The sequence below is a fragment of the Notechis scutatus genome, chromosome 1, assembly GCF_049901735.1.
Source record: "Notechis scutatus isolate UNSWTSFEM ecotype Mainland chromosome 1, rNotScu1.2, whole genome shotgun sequence".
Classification (NCBI taxonomy): domain Eukaryota; kingdom Metazoa; phylum Chordata; class Lepidosauria; order Squamata; family Elapidae; genus Notechis; species Notechis scutatus.
The window spans coordinates 302,355,450-302,373,701 of record NC_142009.1 but is presented as its reverse complement, the minus strand read 5'-3'; the positions used below and the strand labels follow the sequence as shown (position 1 = coordinate 302,373,701).

General features: G+C 36.3%; 1 protein-coding gene across 2 annotated transcripts in view; it reads left to right on the top strand.

Annotated features, from left to right (window-relative positions):
* CLMN (calmin) overlaps positions 1–18,252 on the top strand; it is an 87,833-nt gene that overhangs the window by 44,423 nt on the left and 25,158 nt on the right. For both annotated transcript variants that reach the window (XM_087952117.1, XM_087952118.1), the window contains exons 2-4: positions 5,561–5,622; positions 7,475–7,570; positions 9,450–9,533. In XM_087952117.1, coding sequence (XP_087808243.1) covers positions 5,561–5,622; positions 7,475–7,570; positions 9,450–9,533 — 242 coding nt within the window. The remainder of the gene's footprint in view (positions 1–5,560; positions 5,623–7,474; positions 7,571–9,449; positions 9,534–18,252) is intronic.

Here is an 18,252-nt window from a genome sequence, read left to right as displayed (position 1 = left end):
TAGTGCTTTTTCAACATTGTCTTCTGTAAAATCGATATGTATTAGATCATTGTTGTTATCTGTGGTACGGCTAGGAAATACTGGGCATGATCCATTGCTGTTTACAAATACTGAGCTGAAGAATGTGTTAAAGATGTTGGCTTTAGTGGTGTCGTCGTTGCAGTCTTTACCATCAGGTCCTATCAAGGGTGGGATAGACCTTGAGTCTATTAGTTTGTTGTTTACAAAATTTTAAAAAGCACGGGTGGAATTGGTGCTTAGAAGGTTTTCCTCTTGTTTAATGTGATAATTGATGCATTCGGTCTTTATCTGGTGGCATAAATTTTTGTATCGGCTTTTGAAATTGGCAATGTGACCAGATTTGTTTTTCCACCAGAGTGATCTCTTTTGGATTGAAGTTTCCTTATTGTTATGGGTAATCTGCTTTTTGTTTTGTTTTGGGAGTTGTTGTTGGTACATATAGTTTGATGACTCTTTTGACTCCAAGTAAAAATATGTTGTAATGGTCTTCAACAGTATTGCATCCAGTGAATAGAGATTGCCAATCAAGGGATGAGAGATCGTTGTCTATAAGATCATAATTGCCTTTTTGAAGTTACAATTGGGGATTACATCATTGTGGTGATTTTTGTGTGGGCGTATGCTGAGACAAAAGTCAATCATATTGTGGTCACTGCTGGAAAAGGGTTCTTTAGTTTGTATTCCATAAATTAAATTCAAACTATTGCAGAAGATGAGATCGAGGCAGTTGTTTAGTCTAGTGTTGTTGGTTACTAGTTGTTCCAGTCCCAGATTTGTAATAGCATTGTAGAAGGTTGTGTGTATGGTTTCAGTTGTACATTCATTTAGGGTCCAGTCAATATGAGGTAGTTTGAAATCACCAAGAAAGATAAAAGGGTATGGGCAGGATGCAGCCCATGTTAGTAATGTATTTAGCTTGTTTACATGTTCGATGTCATAATCAGGTGCTCTGTAACATAGTAAGAATCGAATTGTGATATTTAAGGATAGTTCACAGATGATGGTCTCAGGAAGAGCAAGCTCCTGGGTAACTTGGATATTTTTTTAGATGTAAGGACTTTTTATAGAAGATAGCAACACCACCTCCTCTACGAATTTCACGATCTGATTGGTAAACATGATAGTCCCTTACTGTGGTAATGGAGTCAGGGAGAGATGCATTGAGCCATGTTTCACAGACAAATATAATGTCGAATTTAGCCATATTTAGTAGGAGGAAAAATTCAGGTATTTTATTCACGAGGCTTCTTTTGTTAGATGCGGCCCTGTGTTTCTTAATATACTTTCTGTTTCTCTGTTTTTAAATGTGATGAGCAGATTAGTGCTTTTTTTCAAATGGTAGTTGAATTTTACTGTAGTAGTTGGGTCTACACACACATACTCAATCATAAAGTTAGAATTGCTTGCAAAAAGGTCTGAAATGGACAGGCCATGCTGTTTTTCAAATGGTACTTGCATAGTTAACTTTCTCAAGGAAAAAAACCAACTAATATGTGTGTGTGTGTGGGGCGGGGAATTAGATCTCTGCAGATTATATGCATGAGCAGATTAGTGCCTTTGTTTGTGGAGGAGGTGTGGATGTGTAGATTTGTCCTTTCAAAGCCAGTAAATGATTCATACTAATGTGCTGGCAACACTCCTTTGTTTGTAGTAGAACAAGATTGTATAAAGTGTTTATATGAGATGGATTTCCACTATTCGCTTAAGCATGGCATAGCTTGATTTATTATTGAGTCTCTTTCTGTTGTCTACTCCAATTCACAATGTAAGAATCCTTTTGGATGGAGTGAATGCTTTTGGCCCTAGAGTCCCTAATTAGAGCCCTCCAGGAATCTTGCCTGACTTCCCATCTTTTTTTAAACACCCTTAAAAAAAGGAAGTTGGTGCACTGCAAAGCAAAGTACCTCTATAGCGAAAATAATTCTGGGCCTCAAATGCAGCAAGAGCCTTTGTTGAGATGGGAGATTATAGATATAAAACAAACAAACAAATCAATCAATAAAATGACTTCATAAGTTGAAGTCTTTTTTTTAACTGTGTCACTTTCCAGAAAAAAAGGAAAAGATAAACAGGGATAGTTGAGAGAGGACAAAGAGTAGCGTTCTGGTTAATTAGATGTTTTGTAACAGTGAGAGATGGATGATACCTAAATTTGAGAAATAACTCTGCTTACAGACTTTGATGCTACTATGTTGTGAATGATAAGCTGCCCAGGAGCCATTTGAAAGCCTCTGTGTGTTCTCAAATTTCCCAACGTGTTGACTGAACCAAAAAGGCTGGAGACTCTTGTTCCAGGCCAGTGCTACTAGCCTCATCTAGCAAACTATTTTTCCACTTCGCTTCAAAATGTCCATAGGGGATGCTAAAGCTAAGGATTGCTGGGAAGAATATCAGTACATTTGTGCATTGTATGTTGTGAAACTAATAGGTAAGCAATCCCATATCTTGTGCTGTGCAACCTTAACAGCCATTGAGAACATGAGTGAAGTTATTTTTCAATTAAATTCGACTTTACTATTATAATCTCATTGGAATGAGAGAGGTTATTTTTAGTAAATAACATCATCTTATTAAGTGGCAACCAAAGGCAGTGTAAATCCTAAAGGGTGGAGAGATTAAGATTGTTTATCAACTCAGCTTGGGTGACCATGACAAGGTAGGCTTTAGAGTGTCCATGAGGCATTGTTGCTTGGTTGCATACAATGGTCAAGGCATTCTAGAACCAAGAGGATCAAAGGAATTGGCATGACTGGCCTTGATAATCTGCTTTAAATCTGTCTGTCTGTCTATTATCTATCTATCTCTCTCTCTCTCTATCTATCTATCTATCTATCTATCTATCTATCTATCTATCTATCTAATCTATCTACCTGTTGATTTTTATCAAGCCTTTATTACTTTATAAATAACCCAAGTTGGCCAAAATACATAATATTCAGTCTTCATTTTCCCCCAACAACTCTTTGAAGTAGGCTGTGTTGAGTTAGAGTGACTGGCAAAAAGTCAACCAGCTGGTTTTCTTGCCTAAGATAAAATTAGAACTCACACTCTCCTGGTTTCTAGGCCAGTACCTTAAGAATTAGTTTGAAATTATTAAAGGTAGGACGAATCAACCATAATTAATATACTGGTTGTTAAGCTAATAATCTTGGGTGGGTGACAAACCTAGTTATTTCCATCATCACACACTAGCAGTATTTATATAGCAAGTTTAACCATGGTTACCATCTAAAGTGTACTCAACGCAGTACATTTCCCTTATATGAAGTCAGTATCGTGAAGTGGTGATATGTTGGACTAGGAGAGATCCAGGTTTTGGTCCATTCTTAACTATGGAAGCTGATTCAATAGCTTTGGACCACTTTTAATAATTTAATAATAGATAATTCTATGGGTAGGATTTCTGAGAGTTAATATCCATACATCTTAAAGGTGCCAAAGTGGAAAAACACTAAATTACATTGATAAGGGTGCCCAATTCAAATTATTTGACTCTGGTGGCATACAACAACAGTAAATGAGCAATAAACAACAAAAAAGCCATTTCATATTAAAACATAGAAAATATAAATGCAAAATCTAAATGTAATCTCTCAGCTCTGCCTACTTCACAGGCTTTTTTTAAAGGGAACAATAAGAAAAGAACATTCTTGAATGCCTGAATGAAATTGGGCTTCTCTGACCTTCTAAATTAAACGTGGAGTGTTATTATAATACAATATAAATATGAAATAACTCCCCTGCCAATACTATAAGTATGGTTGAGTGAATACAGTGTATTGTACAAACATAGCCAGGTGGCATTCTTTGAACTACAGATCGGTCTCACCTCCCCCCCAATCCATCTTTTTTTGTTGGTAGCATATTGATGAAGTTAAAGTCCCAAAACTTGCTTCCTGCTTCTTGAATTATGGAGGCTGACTAGTGCACTGCAGTGCATATGCAGCCAACTCCAGCCACTTTGGGAGAAGGCCAGGGCTTCTGAAGATTTTGTCCTCTTTCTCCTTCTTCTCATTCAGCTCTAAACTGATCTCTTGCATGGGGCAATGGAAAAGAAGCCAGGGAATTATGCAATGAGACCGTTGAGCGCCCATCTCTGCCGTAAATCACAGTGAATGTTATTCTTTTGCATGCCTTAATTGAAAAAGAATGAACTCGAGTTCCTTATGCTTTTATGGAGCCCAAAAGTCTTTAAAATTTAAATCCAGACCAGGCAATTTTCCTTTTCCTGCTTATGTTATTGGATCCTAACAAGTGTTACATTTTTTTCTGGCATAGCGCCTAGAAGAACCAACCTGGCTTATTTTCTATGTAATTAAAATATTTATAATCTTGTTCCTGTTCTCTTAATGCCCTCAGATCCCTCAAGACAGGCTGTAAACTTTATACATGTGAGCTGCAGCCTAAAAACTGAGCTCATCTATTTAATTTTAATTTTGGTTTCTCGCTGCGCCTTTTCACAAGAAAGAAATACATTCTGTAGGATGTGTTAAGACCATACAAGTTTTGTGGAGTGTGTGTACACTTTGTATACTCAAGCAATTTATAGTGAGAGTTCTATAAACCTGGGATATTGTCCCAGAGAAAATACTGAGAGGTGAACACCACGAATGGTATATTGGAACTAGAATGTGGGAGAGCCAGTTTCAAATCATTACTCAGCCACCAAGGTCAATGGGCAATCTTGTAACATCTCTCAACTGAATCTATTTCATAAATTGATTTCAGGTAAAAAAAAAGAGATGAGAAGTCCTATGTATCATCATACTCTTATTGGAGGGTTTCCTTGAATCTAATAATGTTTTAAGAACCTAGTGGTGACTGTTTTCATGAGTGTATTTTGCCAATTCAGTTTTAAGGCTTGATTCAGTTTCTAGGTTTCAGAATTGTTACCGTATCTTTTAAAAAATGGTTTGAAGCTGCTGTTTCTCTTTTAACTGAAAAAGTAGGTAGAAAGAATGGGTACCAATCCTTATCCCTTTCCTACTTCTTACAGATTTGAAGATCTTTCTAAACAAGAAAATATGTTGATGCATTTCTAGTATAATCAAGGTATCTGAGATCTGGGACGCAATTGGATAATGTGATTATATTTGGCTTACTATAGTTTGGTAGATTTTTACAAATCAGATGGATAAACTCTGACTTACAAGCCTCATTGTACCATCCAACACTCTTTCTGCAGTTCTCAAAACCTCCAAACTCATCATTATGAAATATAGTGAATAGGGTCTTTTGTTCCAGAAAATAGACAAATAGGAGTATTAATTCTTTAGTAGGTTTACCACAGCCATGTTATGCTAAATATATATCCCATGGACCCTCTCCAAAACAGGATCAAAAAGTATGCCTCTATTCCTTTTGTGATATGATTGCCCTTCCCCCATGGTTCACAGTCTGTTTTTTTAAAAAATACCCCCATCTTTCCCGAATGTATGTTCTTTTTGTGGTATGAATGCATATATTAATGAGTATTTTAAATCTGGAGTATTGCCTTTTTAATAGAAACTTCCTTTTCATTAACTTTTCCCCCCTCTAGTGGAAAGGGAAAATGTGCAGAAAAGGACTTTTACCCGATGGATGAATTTACATTTGGAAAAGGTAAGAGGGCTATATATATATTGGTACTCTGTTCTCGTCTCTGAAAAATGAGGTCTGTAGACAGGAAGAGAATGGGAAACCTTACGTTATTTATTTAGTACTTAGCCACTTTTGGTGAATCTAGGAAGCCAATCAAGGAAAGACCCGGCTAGTACTTGAATAGGCAACTGTTGGCTAGACTGGTCTAGGACAATTTGTGATGACTATCTTGCCATGGCCAACTCACCATAACTAACTCTCCATGGGATAATTTACCATGGACAACTCATCATGGAACAACTCGCCATGAGACAAAAGTTACAATAATATCGAAGAAATTGTGAAATAGAATCATTAAAGAAAGGATGTGAAAGGAAGGACAAAATGAAATGCGAATGACAAAAAATTAAATATTTTTAAATTATTTTAAATAATTAAGTTGAATTGTTGAATTTCCCTGCAGTGAGTTGTCCTGCGACAAGTCAGCATGGCGAGTTGTCCCATTCTGGGCTAGACTTAAAAGTTTAAAAATATCCAGAAGATGAGCATGGTAAATCACTGCCATAATGTTGCTAAGAAAATACTGTAAAAAATACTATACTATAAAAAAGATGTTGAGGCTCTAGAAAAAGTGCAGAGAAGAGCAACCAGGATGATTAGGGACTGGAGACTAAAACATATGAAAAACGGTTACAGGAACTGGGCATAGTGAAGAGAAGGACCAGGAGAGACATGATAACAGTCTTCCAGTATTTGAGGGGCTGCCACAGAGAGGAAAGGGGTCAAGCTATTTTCAAAGGCCAGACAAGGAATAATGGATGGTAACTGAACAAGGAGCAGTTTAACCTGGAAATAAGGAGAAACTTTCTGACAGTGAGAACAATCAACCAATGGAACACCTTGCCCTCAGAAGTTGTGGGGGCGCCATCACTTGAGACCTTCAAGAAGAGATTGGACTGCCATTTGTCAGAAATGGTGTAGGGCCTCCCGCTTGGGTGGTGGGTTGGACTAGATGATCTACAAGGCCCCTACCAACTCTGATTATCTGTTATCTGTTCCAAAGAATCAAATTTTAGTTTGCTTCTGTTCTTTAAAAATGCCGAAGACAATTTTAAATACAGTGAACATGTAATAATGATGCAAATGTCAACCTTTCCAAAGCTGAGGGGCTCTCCACAAATTTAAAATATTTACTTGACAACAGTGTTTTTCAAAGTTGGCATCTTTAAGAGGTTATTATTAAATTCTATTATTAAATTTAGCTATTATTAAATTCCCAACTAGGACATTTTTGGAGTTGAAGTCCACATGTCTTAAACTTTCTATGTTTGAAAAACACTGCTTTAGAGCTTATTGATAAAAGCAAAGGAATGGGTCTGTACTAGATGGGCTTCAGAGATCCAAATAGTCTTTTCCTTCCATTTAATTATGTCTGATTCTCAGAGTCTTCCTGGACAAATGGAAGTCAAGTAATACAACTATTTGTTGTCCTATATCAATTGTTTGTATTTTTGAAACCCAAATATGATAGCCCTAATAATAAGCATAAAAATTCTTCAGATCAGTAATTGCTAATGATTCAAATATATTGGAATTGCTGAATAACTTAATATCTATGGACAATAAGCAAAGATATGTTTCTGATACAGGATATAATTTCTTGATAAGCTTTTGTGTGAAGTTCCTTTTTTTCAAAGATGTCCCCCCGGAACAATAACAAAATGCCCTAATTAAACTAAAATATTTCCTTTGTTTCCTGAACATTGCCAATTTTAATTTTTTTCTTCTGGATAGCGACTGACTGATTTGATTGATATAGATGGATGCACATTCCAAAGCTATTGTTAAATAGATTTACCTTTTTTCTCCACAGTGTAGCCCCCCTCTGGAAGTTAAAGATTTGCTGGTTGATATTAAAGATGGCAAAATACTGATGGCACTGCTGGAAGTGCTGTCTGGACAAAATCTGGTATGTATAACAAATACGGTAGGATTGAATTTATGATAAAATGAAACTTGGTAGATTTCTCTTTCCTAAAAGGGTCTGAAATGTTTCCTAAGATAGGTACAATCAGAATGGATTCTGTGTTTCGTGCAGTTAATGAAACTGCCCCAACACAGAAAGTGTTAGGAACCACAATATATTGTCAACTCTATCCTATCCATGGTTTTTTTTTCCAAATGGGTATACTTAGGATCATTTATGAGTGAATCTGACCTAACCAAAAGGAAATATTTAATATTTAATTTTAATTAATTGATTCAAATATTTACTTCTTAACTTGGGAGTTCAATTTTACAGGGTATAAGACTGGGAAAGTTTCTTTTTCATAGGAGCAAGCAACTTTTTGTCATTAGGAATCCCCACTTTCCTCCTATTGCTTTTAATGGGCAAGGCAATAAGGACGCTATACTTAGTTTTAGTTTATGGTCATTGCATCTCGAATGCTGAAATTAAATGAAATTAAATACCATCTTCAGTGTACATTATAACTATAAAAATAAAACACAAACACACATCCTTCACATTCTATACAATTGAACTGAAAACCCGATATTGCATTAATATTGCTCTATATAGTAGAATTCAATGTAGTTACTCTCCTGGGATAGAAGCTGTTTTTCAGCCTATTTGTCCTTGTTTTTATTATCCTGTACCGTCTGCCAGATGGTAATAGTTCAAAAAAAAGGGGGGGGTGGTTCCCAGGATGAGATGGATGTTTAAGAATGTTTTGAAATTTCTTAAGGCAGTGAGAGCTATAAAGCTCTTTAAAGAGGGGAGAGGGCAACCAATGATCCTCTGGGCAGCGATGTTAACCCTCTGGAGTGCTTTCCTATCTGCCTCTGGGCAGTTGGCAAACCATACAGAGGTGCAGTAAGTTAAAATGCTCTCTATGATGCAGCAGTAGAAAGTCATCAGCTGTTTTTCATTCAGTTGTTTCCTGAGAAGTCTCAGGTAGTATAATCTCTGCTGGGTCGTTTTTGACTAGTGCTGAGTACCCCAGGTCAGGTCCTCTTTTATAATAACACTTAGAAACTTAAAACTGGCCACTTGCTCCACTCGGTCTCCATTGATAAGCAAGAGATGCATGTCTATTCCTTCTGTAGTCCACTATAAGCTCCTTGGTCTTATTGGTGTTAAGGACCAAGTTATTGTCTCCACACCACAAAAACAACCAGTTTACCTCATCTTGATAGGTAAACCTAAATCTTGGATGTTAGGGTTGTATATAACATTATAATCCAAGAATGCTTTCCAATTAGCATCAAATTCATATTCTTATTATTTAGGAAGTTATTCTTGGCATTAAAGCAACTCCCATAATATTATTAGTTATTCTTCCAAAGAAAGAATTACAGACTTTTCCAAAATAAATTATTTAAAATCCTTCCAGTCATTATCATATACAATATTAGTAAACTTTGAAGGAAAATATCATTGCTGATATTTCATATATTTCATACAAATATCTCAGGTAGAATGACAAACTACAAAGTCTGTTGTACTGTATAATTTCCCAGTATTCAGGACTTTACAACATTGGTATCACGTGACAAAAAAAATCCAACCTGGTTGTTACATTTCCAATATCTCTTAGAGTAAGAATTACTTATTTTGGCAATCAAGGCTGAAATAATATACCAATAATAAATTTAAATTGTTTTTTAAAACCTACAGTACCTTAAAGCATTCAATACCTTAAACTCTTTGCAAGATTTAAACATGGAGGGCTCTGCTCACAAGCCAAATTATTGATTCTAAAATTTAAAAAGTCAGCAACTTTTTAATGAATACAAATCAGCAGAACTGTTAGATTTCTTTTCAATCCATTCTGATTTTCTTTTAGCTACATGAGTACAAGTCTTCAACCCATCGTATTTTTCGACTGAACAATATTGCAAAAGCCCTTAAGTTTTTGGAGGATAGCAATGTAAGTAATTTGTGTGATGGTGATTTATTCTGTTAACAAAAATTATGCTAATTAAGGAACATATGTGCCCAATAATTATGTCTTAATGCCAGGTCTGCATACAAGAGGCATTAAAATCTATTTGGTTGCAAAGAATGAATATTAAAATCTACTTTAGATTAATTCTAAAATATTGTAAAGGCTTCAGCTGGATTAAATGATTAGAAGAATGCAAGAAATGCTTTTAATTGGCAGGCTCTGAGTATTTCCAATTATGTCAAGGATTATACTTTTCTATTAAAGAATAGCCAGAGTTCTAAAATAGTCCAGTAGCTGAAAATCTGAAACAGCTTTCTTCCATATTATTGAATTTCCATTCCCATAATCTCCAGGCAATGTGTGGTCATTGCTGCTTGAACCATGCCAAAGCTGAAGTTCAAAAAATTATTGCAGGATAATAAATTGGAGAGGGTCTTCAGAATACTATGACCTCTTAATTTCCAAAACTGAAATCTAGAAAATGTGGCTTGGGAACCAGTGACTCACAGTTTCAAGAAAAGCTCTTCTACAGGAAATAATGCATTGCAGTATAAAATAAAAGTACTGTTCATAAAACAAAAACTTATCTTCAGAATATAAATCGATAGTCTTTCTTAGGTTTTAATTTTTTTAAAAAGTTCACACCTACAAGTAGTCCTCAACCATAACTGAACCCAGAATTACAGTTACAGGTTATTGCAGTCACAAGTTGAGACATCACATGACTGGATTTGAAGTTATGACCATTTTTATGATGAGCGAGCATGACAGTCATTAAGTAAATGCAGCAATAATTATGCGAATCCATTTCCCCCAATGGCCATTTTTTGCCAGAAATCAGAAGTAAATATCAGAAAGTGACAAAAAATCATGTAACCACATGGTGCGGACAACTATAGAGGTGAGCTATTGCCAAGCACCTAAATACAATCATGTGACTACGAGGTGGAGTACAACCATCGTATCTCCAAAAACAGACCATAAGTAACTCTGGGGAGGTCCTTTGTAACTTTGGTTGTTAAGCAACCAGTTGTAAGTGAAGAACTATCTGTACCTATTTTGATTTTACAGAATAATAGTTTGAACAGTCTGCATTTTGCCGAGCAGCATTAGACAGGTTAGCCATTGATTAAAAAAGAAAGAAAAAAGAACAGAGTACATTGTGTGTATTCCAAGTAAGTGTACATCATGCTGCATCAAAAACAAATGTACTACATTGTATCATTTAGCTGTCTCTCCTTTCAAAGTTGCTACTACTGCTATTCTTTCTCCTTCTTAATTACTGCTTTATTCATTAGCTATTTGCAGAGCTGATAGCAACTGTTTTGTACACGTAGATGCCAATTTCCTTCCTAACTGCTAGGTACCTCTCCACTACCAAATGAAAAAATAGGCTTTATGCCCTTTAAAACCACCCAGAAGTCATAACTCACATAGAACTGGATACCCCTCAGTTTGCCGTGTGACATCATTGCTGTGTAAGCTGCATTGACTCCCAGTTTTTCATGCAATTCAAGGTGTTAGTTATCAATTAAACCCCTATATGCACAGGGCCAGGTTATTTATGGATCTACCTTCCCTGAAGGTATTTGTCCATTCCACCAGATCAGACCCAGGGAACACATTGCAGATCCTTTCACTTAAATGTAGCCATCTAGTGGGACTAAGCAAGCGTGCCTTTTTCATAGCAGCCTTGCCTTGTGGAATACCCATCCCCTTGAGATCCAGCAGACACCTCACTCTCTTAACCATCTGGTTAGCTATAAACCACACTATAAAAAAGATGTTGAGACTCTGGAAAGAGTGCAGAGAAGAGCAACCAGGATGATTAGGGGACTGGAAATTAAACATATGAAGAACAGTTACAAGAACTGGTCTAGTGAAGAGAAGGACCAGATGAGACGTGATAGCAGTGTTCCAATATTTCAGAGACTGCCACAGAGATGAAGGGATCAAGCTATTTTCCAAGGCACCCCAAGGCCAGACAAGGAATAATGGATGTAAACTGATCAAGGAGAGATTCAACCTAGTAATAAGGAGAAATTTTCTGACAGTGAGAACGATCAACCAATGGAACAGCTTGCCTTTGGAAGTTGTGGGAGCTTCATCACTGGAAGCTTTCAAGAAGAGATTGGACTACCATTTGTCAGAAATGGTGTAGGGTCTCCTGCTTTGGTGGTGGGTTGGACTAGATAACCTACAAGGACCCTTCCAACTCTGTTAATCTGTTAAACAACTGATGTTTCCTTAGGTGTTGTGATAGTATAGTTGGCGGCCAGAGATTGCATAAATGAGTAGATGCAGATGATGGATTAGTTTCCTGGCTTTTCTTGATTTTTCTTCCATTGTTTGTGATTTTATTATTGTTGCTAGCCATCCAGTTGCATTCCACAACCTGGGCAGCCATTTTTTAAAATAAATAAATCCTTCAAGTGTATAATTACTTATATTATGGATCTGGAAGGAGGTCTTTGCCAGCCTTGGACAAATGAGCTTCATCCCAGATAGAAAAAGGTTGATGAAGGTTTTGTACTAACAAGTAAAATTACAAAATGAAGCTTCGGTACTGTGGGAGTTTTTCTCCTCCTGAATTATTTTTCTTATGCCATTGAATTCTGCATGTGCTGTTACATCACACTTCACTTACACATACTTATCTGGTTGCTAAGGGGTTTAATATGTCATAGTAAGGTGCTTCAACTTCAGTATGTAAGGTGAAGCTGCTCTTAAGCATAGTGAACTTTTTAAAGGACAGATGGAGTGATTTGATCTGTGTGTCCAGCCCTTCCTGAGGGTGCCTATAATACTTGTAAGTGACTGATAATGGGAGGATTTTGCAGAGTAAAAATTAGGATAATATAATCAGAGTATGTCCTACTCTAAGGGGAGTTCTTGAATCTACAAGAGCTAAATACAGTGGGCATACACAGGAAACTTCTCCCAGCATAACTCTCCATTCCCTAATTGTTTTTTGTTTTAATCTTCAATTTATCCTTATGACTTCATGGATATAGCTTAGCTCCTTACTGCTTAGGCAACTTTTAATTCCTTCATAATTTCTGTACTTCCAACACAGGCATAATAATGATTCAATTCTGATTGCAATGAAAGCCAAAAAGCTAAAAAAAATCCTAAGGACTATGCAACTTGCAAATTTTAATAGATGTTCTTCATTGTGGACCCATGCTTAACCTGAATCTGACTCAGATTTTTGTGAATGAATTCTAAGCATGTTCCTCAACCCTTCAGCTATGACAGATGCTAAGGCTTCGGAAATAGAAAGTTTTAATGGTATATAATCAATATTATCCTTAGCAAAACTAATGGAAGTATCAGAGTCTCCTTGGCTTCTTAGAGTGTCAGTTGTCTGTAGGCTGTTCCTAAAGTAACAATTTTGCTTGTAATACTCCTTGTCATTGATTGTGTTTTTCTATTTTTGGAAACCTTGATTTGTGGGATTGTTGTATTTTGCATTTTGTGTGAACTTAGAAATTGATAATTTAGTCCTCGATTTCTCAGTTTGATGCCCATGAATGCCAGTGTGCTTGCCAATGTCTTCCTTGGTGTGTGATAAGTTCCCTACTTCAGCGCCTCCCAAACCTTTTGGCAGTAGGTTTTGTGAAAGACAATACTTCCATGGATTGGGAGAGGGGGAAGGGGATGGTTTCAGTTTTGCTTGCTTGCCCACTGCTCACCTCCAGTTGTGCATCCAGGTTCTGGTCCGTGACCTGGGGGTTGAGGGCCCCTGCCCTACTTCATACTTGGTTAAGATTCAGGTTTTTTTAAAATACATAAATAAATAAATACATACATGGGAATCTTGTATGTTATGAAACAAAGCATCAAGATTAAGCATCAGTTAGAATGTGTTTAGGCCCTCAGAGGGCAAGGAAAAAGGGAAAATGATAGGAAACTACTGACTAGTGCCTTTTTTTCTTTTGAAATTTGGTCATCGGGTCTTGGGATGAGGAGAGACAATGGTAAGCTGAAGTGGTAGAGAGGGTGGTGAGGAAAAACCTAACCCGATTGCCTTTTGGTAAATTGGTGGGTGTTGTAAGTGATCATATTTGCTGTGGCAGCCATTCTGTGACATTGCCCACACCATGCACTTGAAGTTATAAATTTGCCCACTAGCCCCAAAACATGAATTCATCTAATGGTGCTACTTTACTAACAATGGTTATACAACCTACAGCTCAGCACAATGAGTGAAGTCAGCCAGTGTCAAACGATGTATTTCAGACATTGCTTCATATGGCACCATTCCCAGTGAATATCTGAGTAACTGAGTTCATCTGGGCTCATTTTAAACATAACTATTACCAGCTTAAATATTTCACATGTAATCAATCACAACTCTGATCTCACCCCAGGGCACCCTTCAGCAGCCTAGTGTACCCCAAATAAGTTGGTTTGCAGTTCCCACAATTATCATGTTGACTGGAGCTGAGCTGATCCAGGTTGAATGAGAAAGGACAGTAGTGATGTCTTAATATTGTACATTTTCCTTCTACTCCTCAGGAGGCAGTATATTTGAATTCTTTAAGAGAAAAGCAGATAGGAAAACATTTTCAAATTCCCTTGGCAGTAAGGAGAGTTAAAATATTAGTTTAAATATTAAACCACAAGAGATTCAAAGGGACTATCATGGTGTGCAGCTATGCAGAAACTGAAAGGGTCATGGGAGAGTTCCAGTACTCTTGCTATTATTTAAGAAATACTGGAGGCATCATACTGGAATTTAACCTTGTCACTGGGAGTAGCAGAAATTCCCATGCTTCCGGTTTTGCCTGCAGGGAGTGTTATTGGGAATAAGTAAGACATGTTGTTGTTTGTCTTGTGATATATGCTTCAGTATAAGAACTCTGAATCCCAACCCTGAAATCTTACCTTTGAGTAAATTGATCACACCCTAAAAAGCAGGGACTGTTTTAAAAGCCATGAAGTAAAAATGAATGGAGAAAGCAGATGCCTCCAAGATAGCTGAGAGTTTTGAAGCCTCCATTTGCATTAAAAACATGTTATGTTCACAGTGCCAAACACCCACAAGCTCATATGGCTCTCACATTTATAAGGATTCCTGTTCTATTTCATGCAGTTGGCCGGAACACAATTATCAGAGTAACCTAATAAATGTAACTTGAATAGAATAATGAATTTTGAAGCCTTGTGTAATCACAAAATGGTCAGAAATGGAGATATACAACATAATCTTAATTGCTTCGGCTTAAAAAATTCAGATATGTAACTGAAGGGCAAAGTAGTAATTGTGGTAATGCACGACAAAGACATATTTTAATGCATTTTTTGAACCCACTAGCAATGTATTTTGATATCATGTTGTTCTCTAGTGTTTTCTGCATCATTGGCTGCAGTTGGTAATGGTGAGTTGGAAGACAGTAGTGTATACTTTGGCATCCATTCAGTTTGATCAATACGGAGCAGGGTTCTGTCCAAATTCTATATCAGAAGATGTTTATCATGTTTGTGCTTGGAATAATGTATGTTGCTATTGTACATTTTAATCACAGAATTTGTGTCAAAAGGGATAGGGAGTGAGGTTTTAAGCACTATGGATATGTGCTATTTTCATGAATTAAGATTGAAACTGACCTATATATACATATACAGTATAGTCAGGAAAAAAGTGAGAACATTGAAGCATATTTAATGAAACCAATGAATTTGACATGCTTCTAACCCGTGGAAAAACAAATTGTCCAATAAATTGGCAAGCAGGTTGGTTTTTTTTTTATAAAATAATTTTATTAAAGATTATAATTACAACAGTAAAAACTAATACAAGCTTAAATAAAATGGATGAGTAAAAAGAAAGTAGAAAGTGCAGAAAAGAAATAAAAAAGGAAAAAGAAATAAAAAATTAAAAATAAGAAAAAGAAACATAAAGAAGTTACTTCTTACTTCATCACAAATATTAATACTTTTAATAGCTTAACACCTTTCCTTAAATACTCCAACTCTTATTTATAAACAAATACATAATGCATCACTTCAGTATTAGTGTCATCAAAAGGCCATTAAACGTTTTCAGAGATAACAATATATCTATTTTAACCTTGATCAAATAAACCAACTTAAATTCCTTCCTTTTACTTTAGTCCATTTAAATAATTTTCGTAAGACTTGATTTCTTTTTATTTTTTTCTGTTTCTTCTCACAAGATTCCTCAAAACTTTAACAAGCTTCTTTTGTAAATTCAATATAAGAAAATTATCTAAGTCACTCCCTTAGTTTGTTGTTTATATATCCATTTTAAGTATTAAAACATTAACTGTTTCTTTTACATGTCCAGTGTAGCAACTTTTCCCGTGTAATTATTGTAGCCTGTAATTTATAAATCAGTATTCAACTCAGACTCAGTCTTCTCAAGTAGAACTTGTTCCTCTTCCATAACATCTTTTAGACACCATTTCTCCATAGAGGCGGATGTCTCTGCCGACACTGTTAAAATTAACTTCTGATCCCATTGTTCAAAAATATCATTCAATATGTCCAATGTTGGAATATTTTGCTTCATTCTGTAATTATAATTTGAGTTTATGTGCTCATCTCCTTTAATTGCAATCTTTAGTTTCCTCTAGTTTCCTCTAGTGTCCAATTTTTAAAATCTTATTTTTTTAAAAAACAAAACAAAAGCCCACCAGAAAGAGTTTTTATAAATTATAAAACGTTGTATGGATCATTGGCCCATTTATAACTTTATAAAATAAAATCAAACTTTTAATCACTATTGTTTTTTGCTGTTTATTAAACAAATATGAAGTTATTAGTATTAATTTTATTGAGTACATTATTTATATTCCTATAACTGTCTGGTTTGGTACAGCAACCAAATTGGACAGGTATAAACTTCAACAGATAATCAAGATTGCAGAAAGAATAATTGCAACCAGCCTGCCTTCCATAAAAGTCCTGCCTATTGCACGGATCAGGAGGATGACTGAGACCTGTAGACTGCAGACTCCTTACATTCTGGACATAAACTGTTTCAACTCCTTCCCTTGGGATAGTGCTACAGGGCATTGTGTGTCAGAACAACTAGACACAAGGACAGTTTTTTTTTTTAACTAAATTGAACTGAATACTTTATTTGGCCAAGTGTGATTAAACAAACAAGGCATTTGTCTCTGGTAAAGAAGCTCTCAGTGTACATACAAAGCAACAGAATAATAATACTCAATATCAATAAAAGAGAGACTAAAGTTGATCACAAGAAGGCTAAATAACACTACAGCCATACCACATACACATAGACATTAGACAGCACTGTGAGAATTAGGTGTCTAGCAAAGTGATGGCACAAGAGAAAAAGCTCTCCCCGTGTCTAGTTGTATTAAGTTTTTCCCTCGTGGGAAGGGCCAAGAATCCCAGAATGAAGGAAACATATTCAAGTACAGATAATCCTTGACTTATAACCGTTCGTTTAGCAACTGGTGGAGCCGTGGTGTGGCACTGGCTAGAATGCAGTATTGCAGGCTAATTCAGCTCACTGCCAGGAGTTCAACCTCACCCACCAGCTGAAGGCTTGACTCAGCTTTCCATCCTTCTGAAGTCAGAAAAATGAGAAGCCAGATTGTTGGGAGCAATATGCTGACTCTGTAATCCACTTAGAGAGGGCTGTAAAGCACTATGAAGTGGTATACAAGTCTAAGTGCTATTGCTGTTGTTTGTAGCTACAACAGCATTAAAAATGTGATTTACAACTAGTCTTCACACTTATAACTGTTGCAGCATTCCTATGGTCATATGAAAAAATGTGGGTGCTTGGTAACCGTCATTTATTTATTCTGGTTGCAGCATCCCAGGATCATGGGATCAATCACCACTTGTGACCTTCCCAGCTGGTTTCTGACAAGCAAAGTTAATGGAAGAAGACAAATTAGCTTAATGACTGCATGATTCACTTAACTGCAGCAATTTTCTTTAACAACTGTGGCAAAAGTAAAATCAGGTGCATCTTACTGAACAACTACCTTGCTTAGCACTGGAAATTCTGGCCCTAATTGTTGTTGTAAGCCAAAGACTACCTGTAGTACCATGTTCTGGTGGCAGATATATTTTTGATGTAGTATTGCTCCTTTTTAGCTTACAGTGTATTTATTCATAAGGATGCTGAATCTAAAATATGTTAATTTTTATACTTCTTGGTAGTAAACTGAATACCTTGTGATCAATACTAGTGGCATTTCATAAGTAAATTAGTAGTAGGTTTTAGATAGGAGAATATTGGAAAAATATTTAGAAGGTATATTTTGTGCAGTATAATCATTTTTGAAGAGCAATTATGTTCATCTTAAGCTGCAAACCAGTATTTATTACTAAATAGATAACTATTAAAATAGCTGCCATAGACTATTTTTGCTGGGACCTAGATGGACAAAATGCATTCATCCTTGCCCTTTTTGGATCTCTCAGCAGCCTTTGATACCATCAAGCATGTTATCCTTCTGGACCATCTGCAGTGATTGAGGAATGCAGTCACTATATTCAGTTGTTATGGTCTTTCCTTGATGAATGATTCCACTTGAGGGGGAAGGGCAGGCGAGATTGGCCAGACTGCAGAGGTGTCAAACTTCATCACGTGATGTATCATGACTTTCCCCCTCTTCGTTAAACCGGATGTGAGCGTGGCCAGCACGTGACACATTTGGCCCTGTGAGCGTGGCCAGCACGTGACACA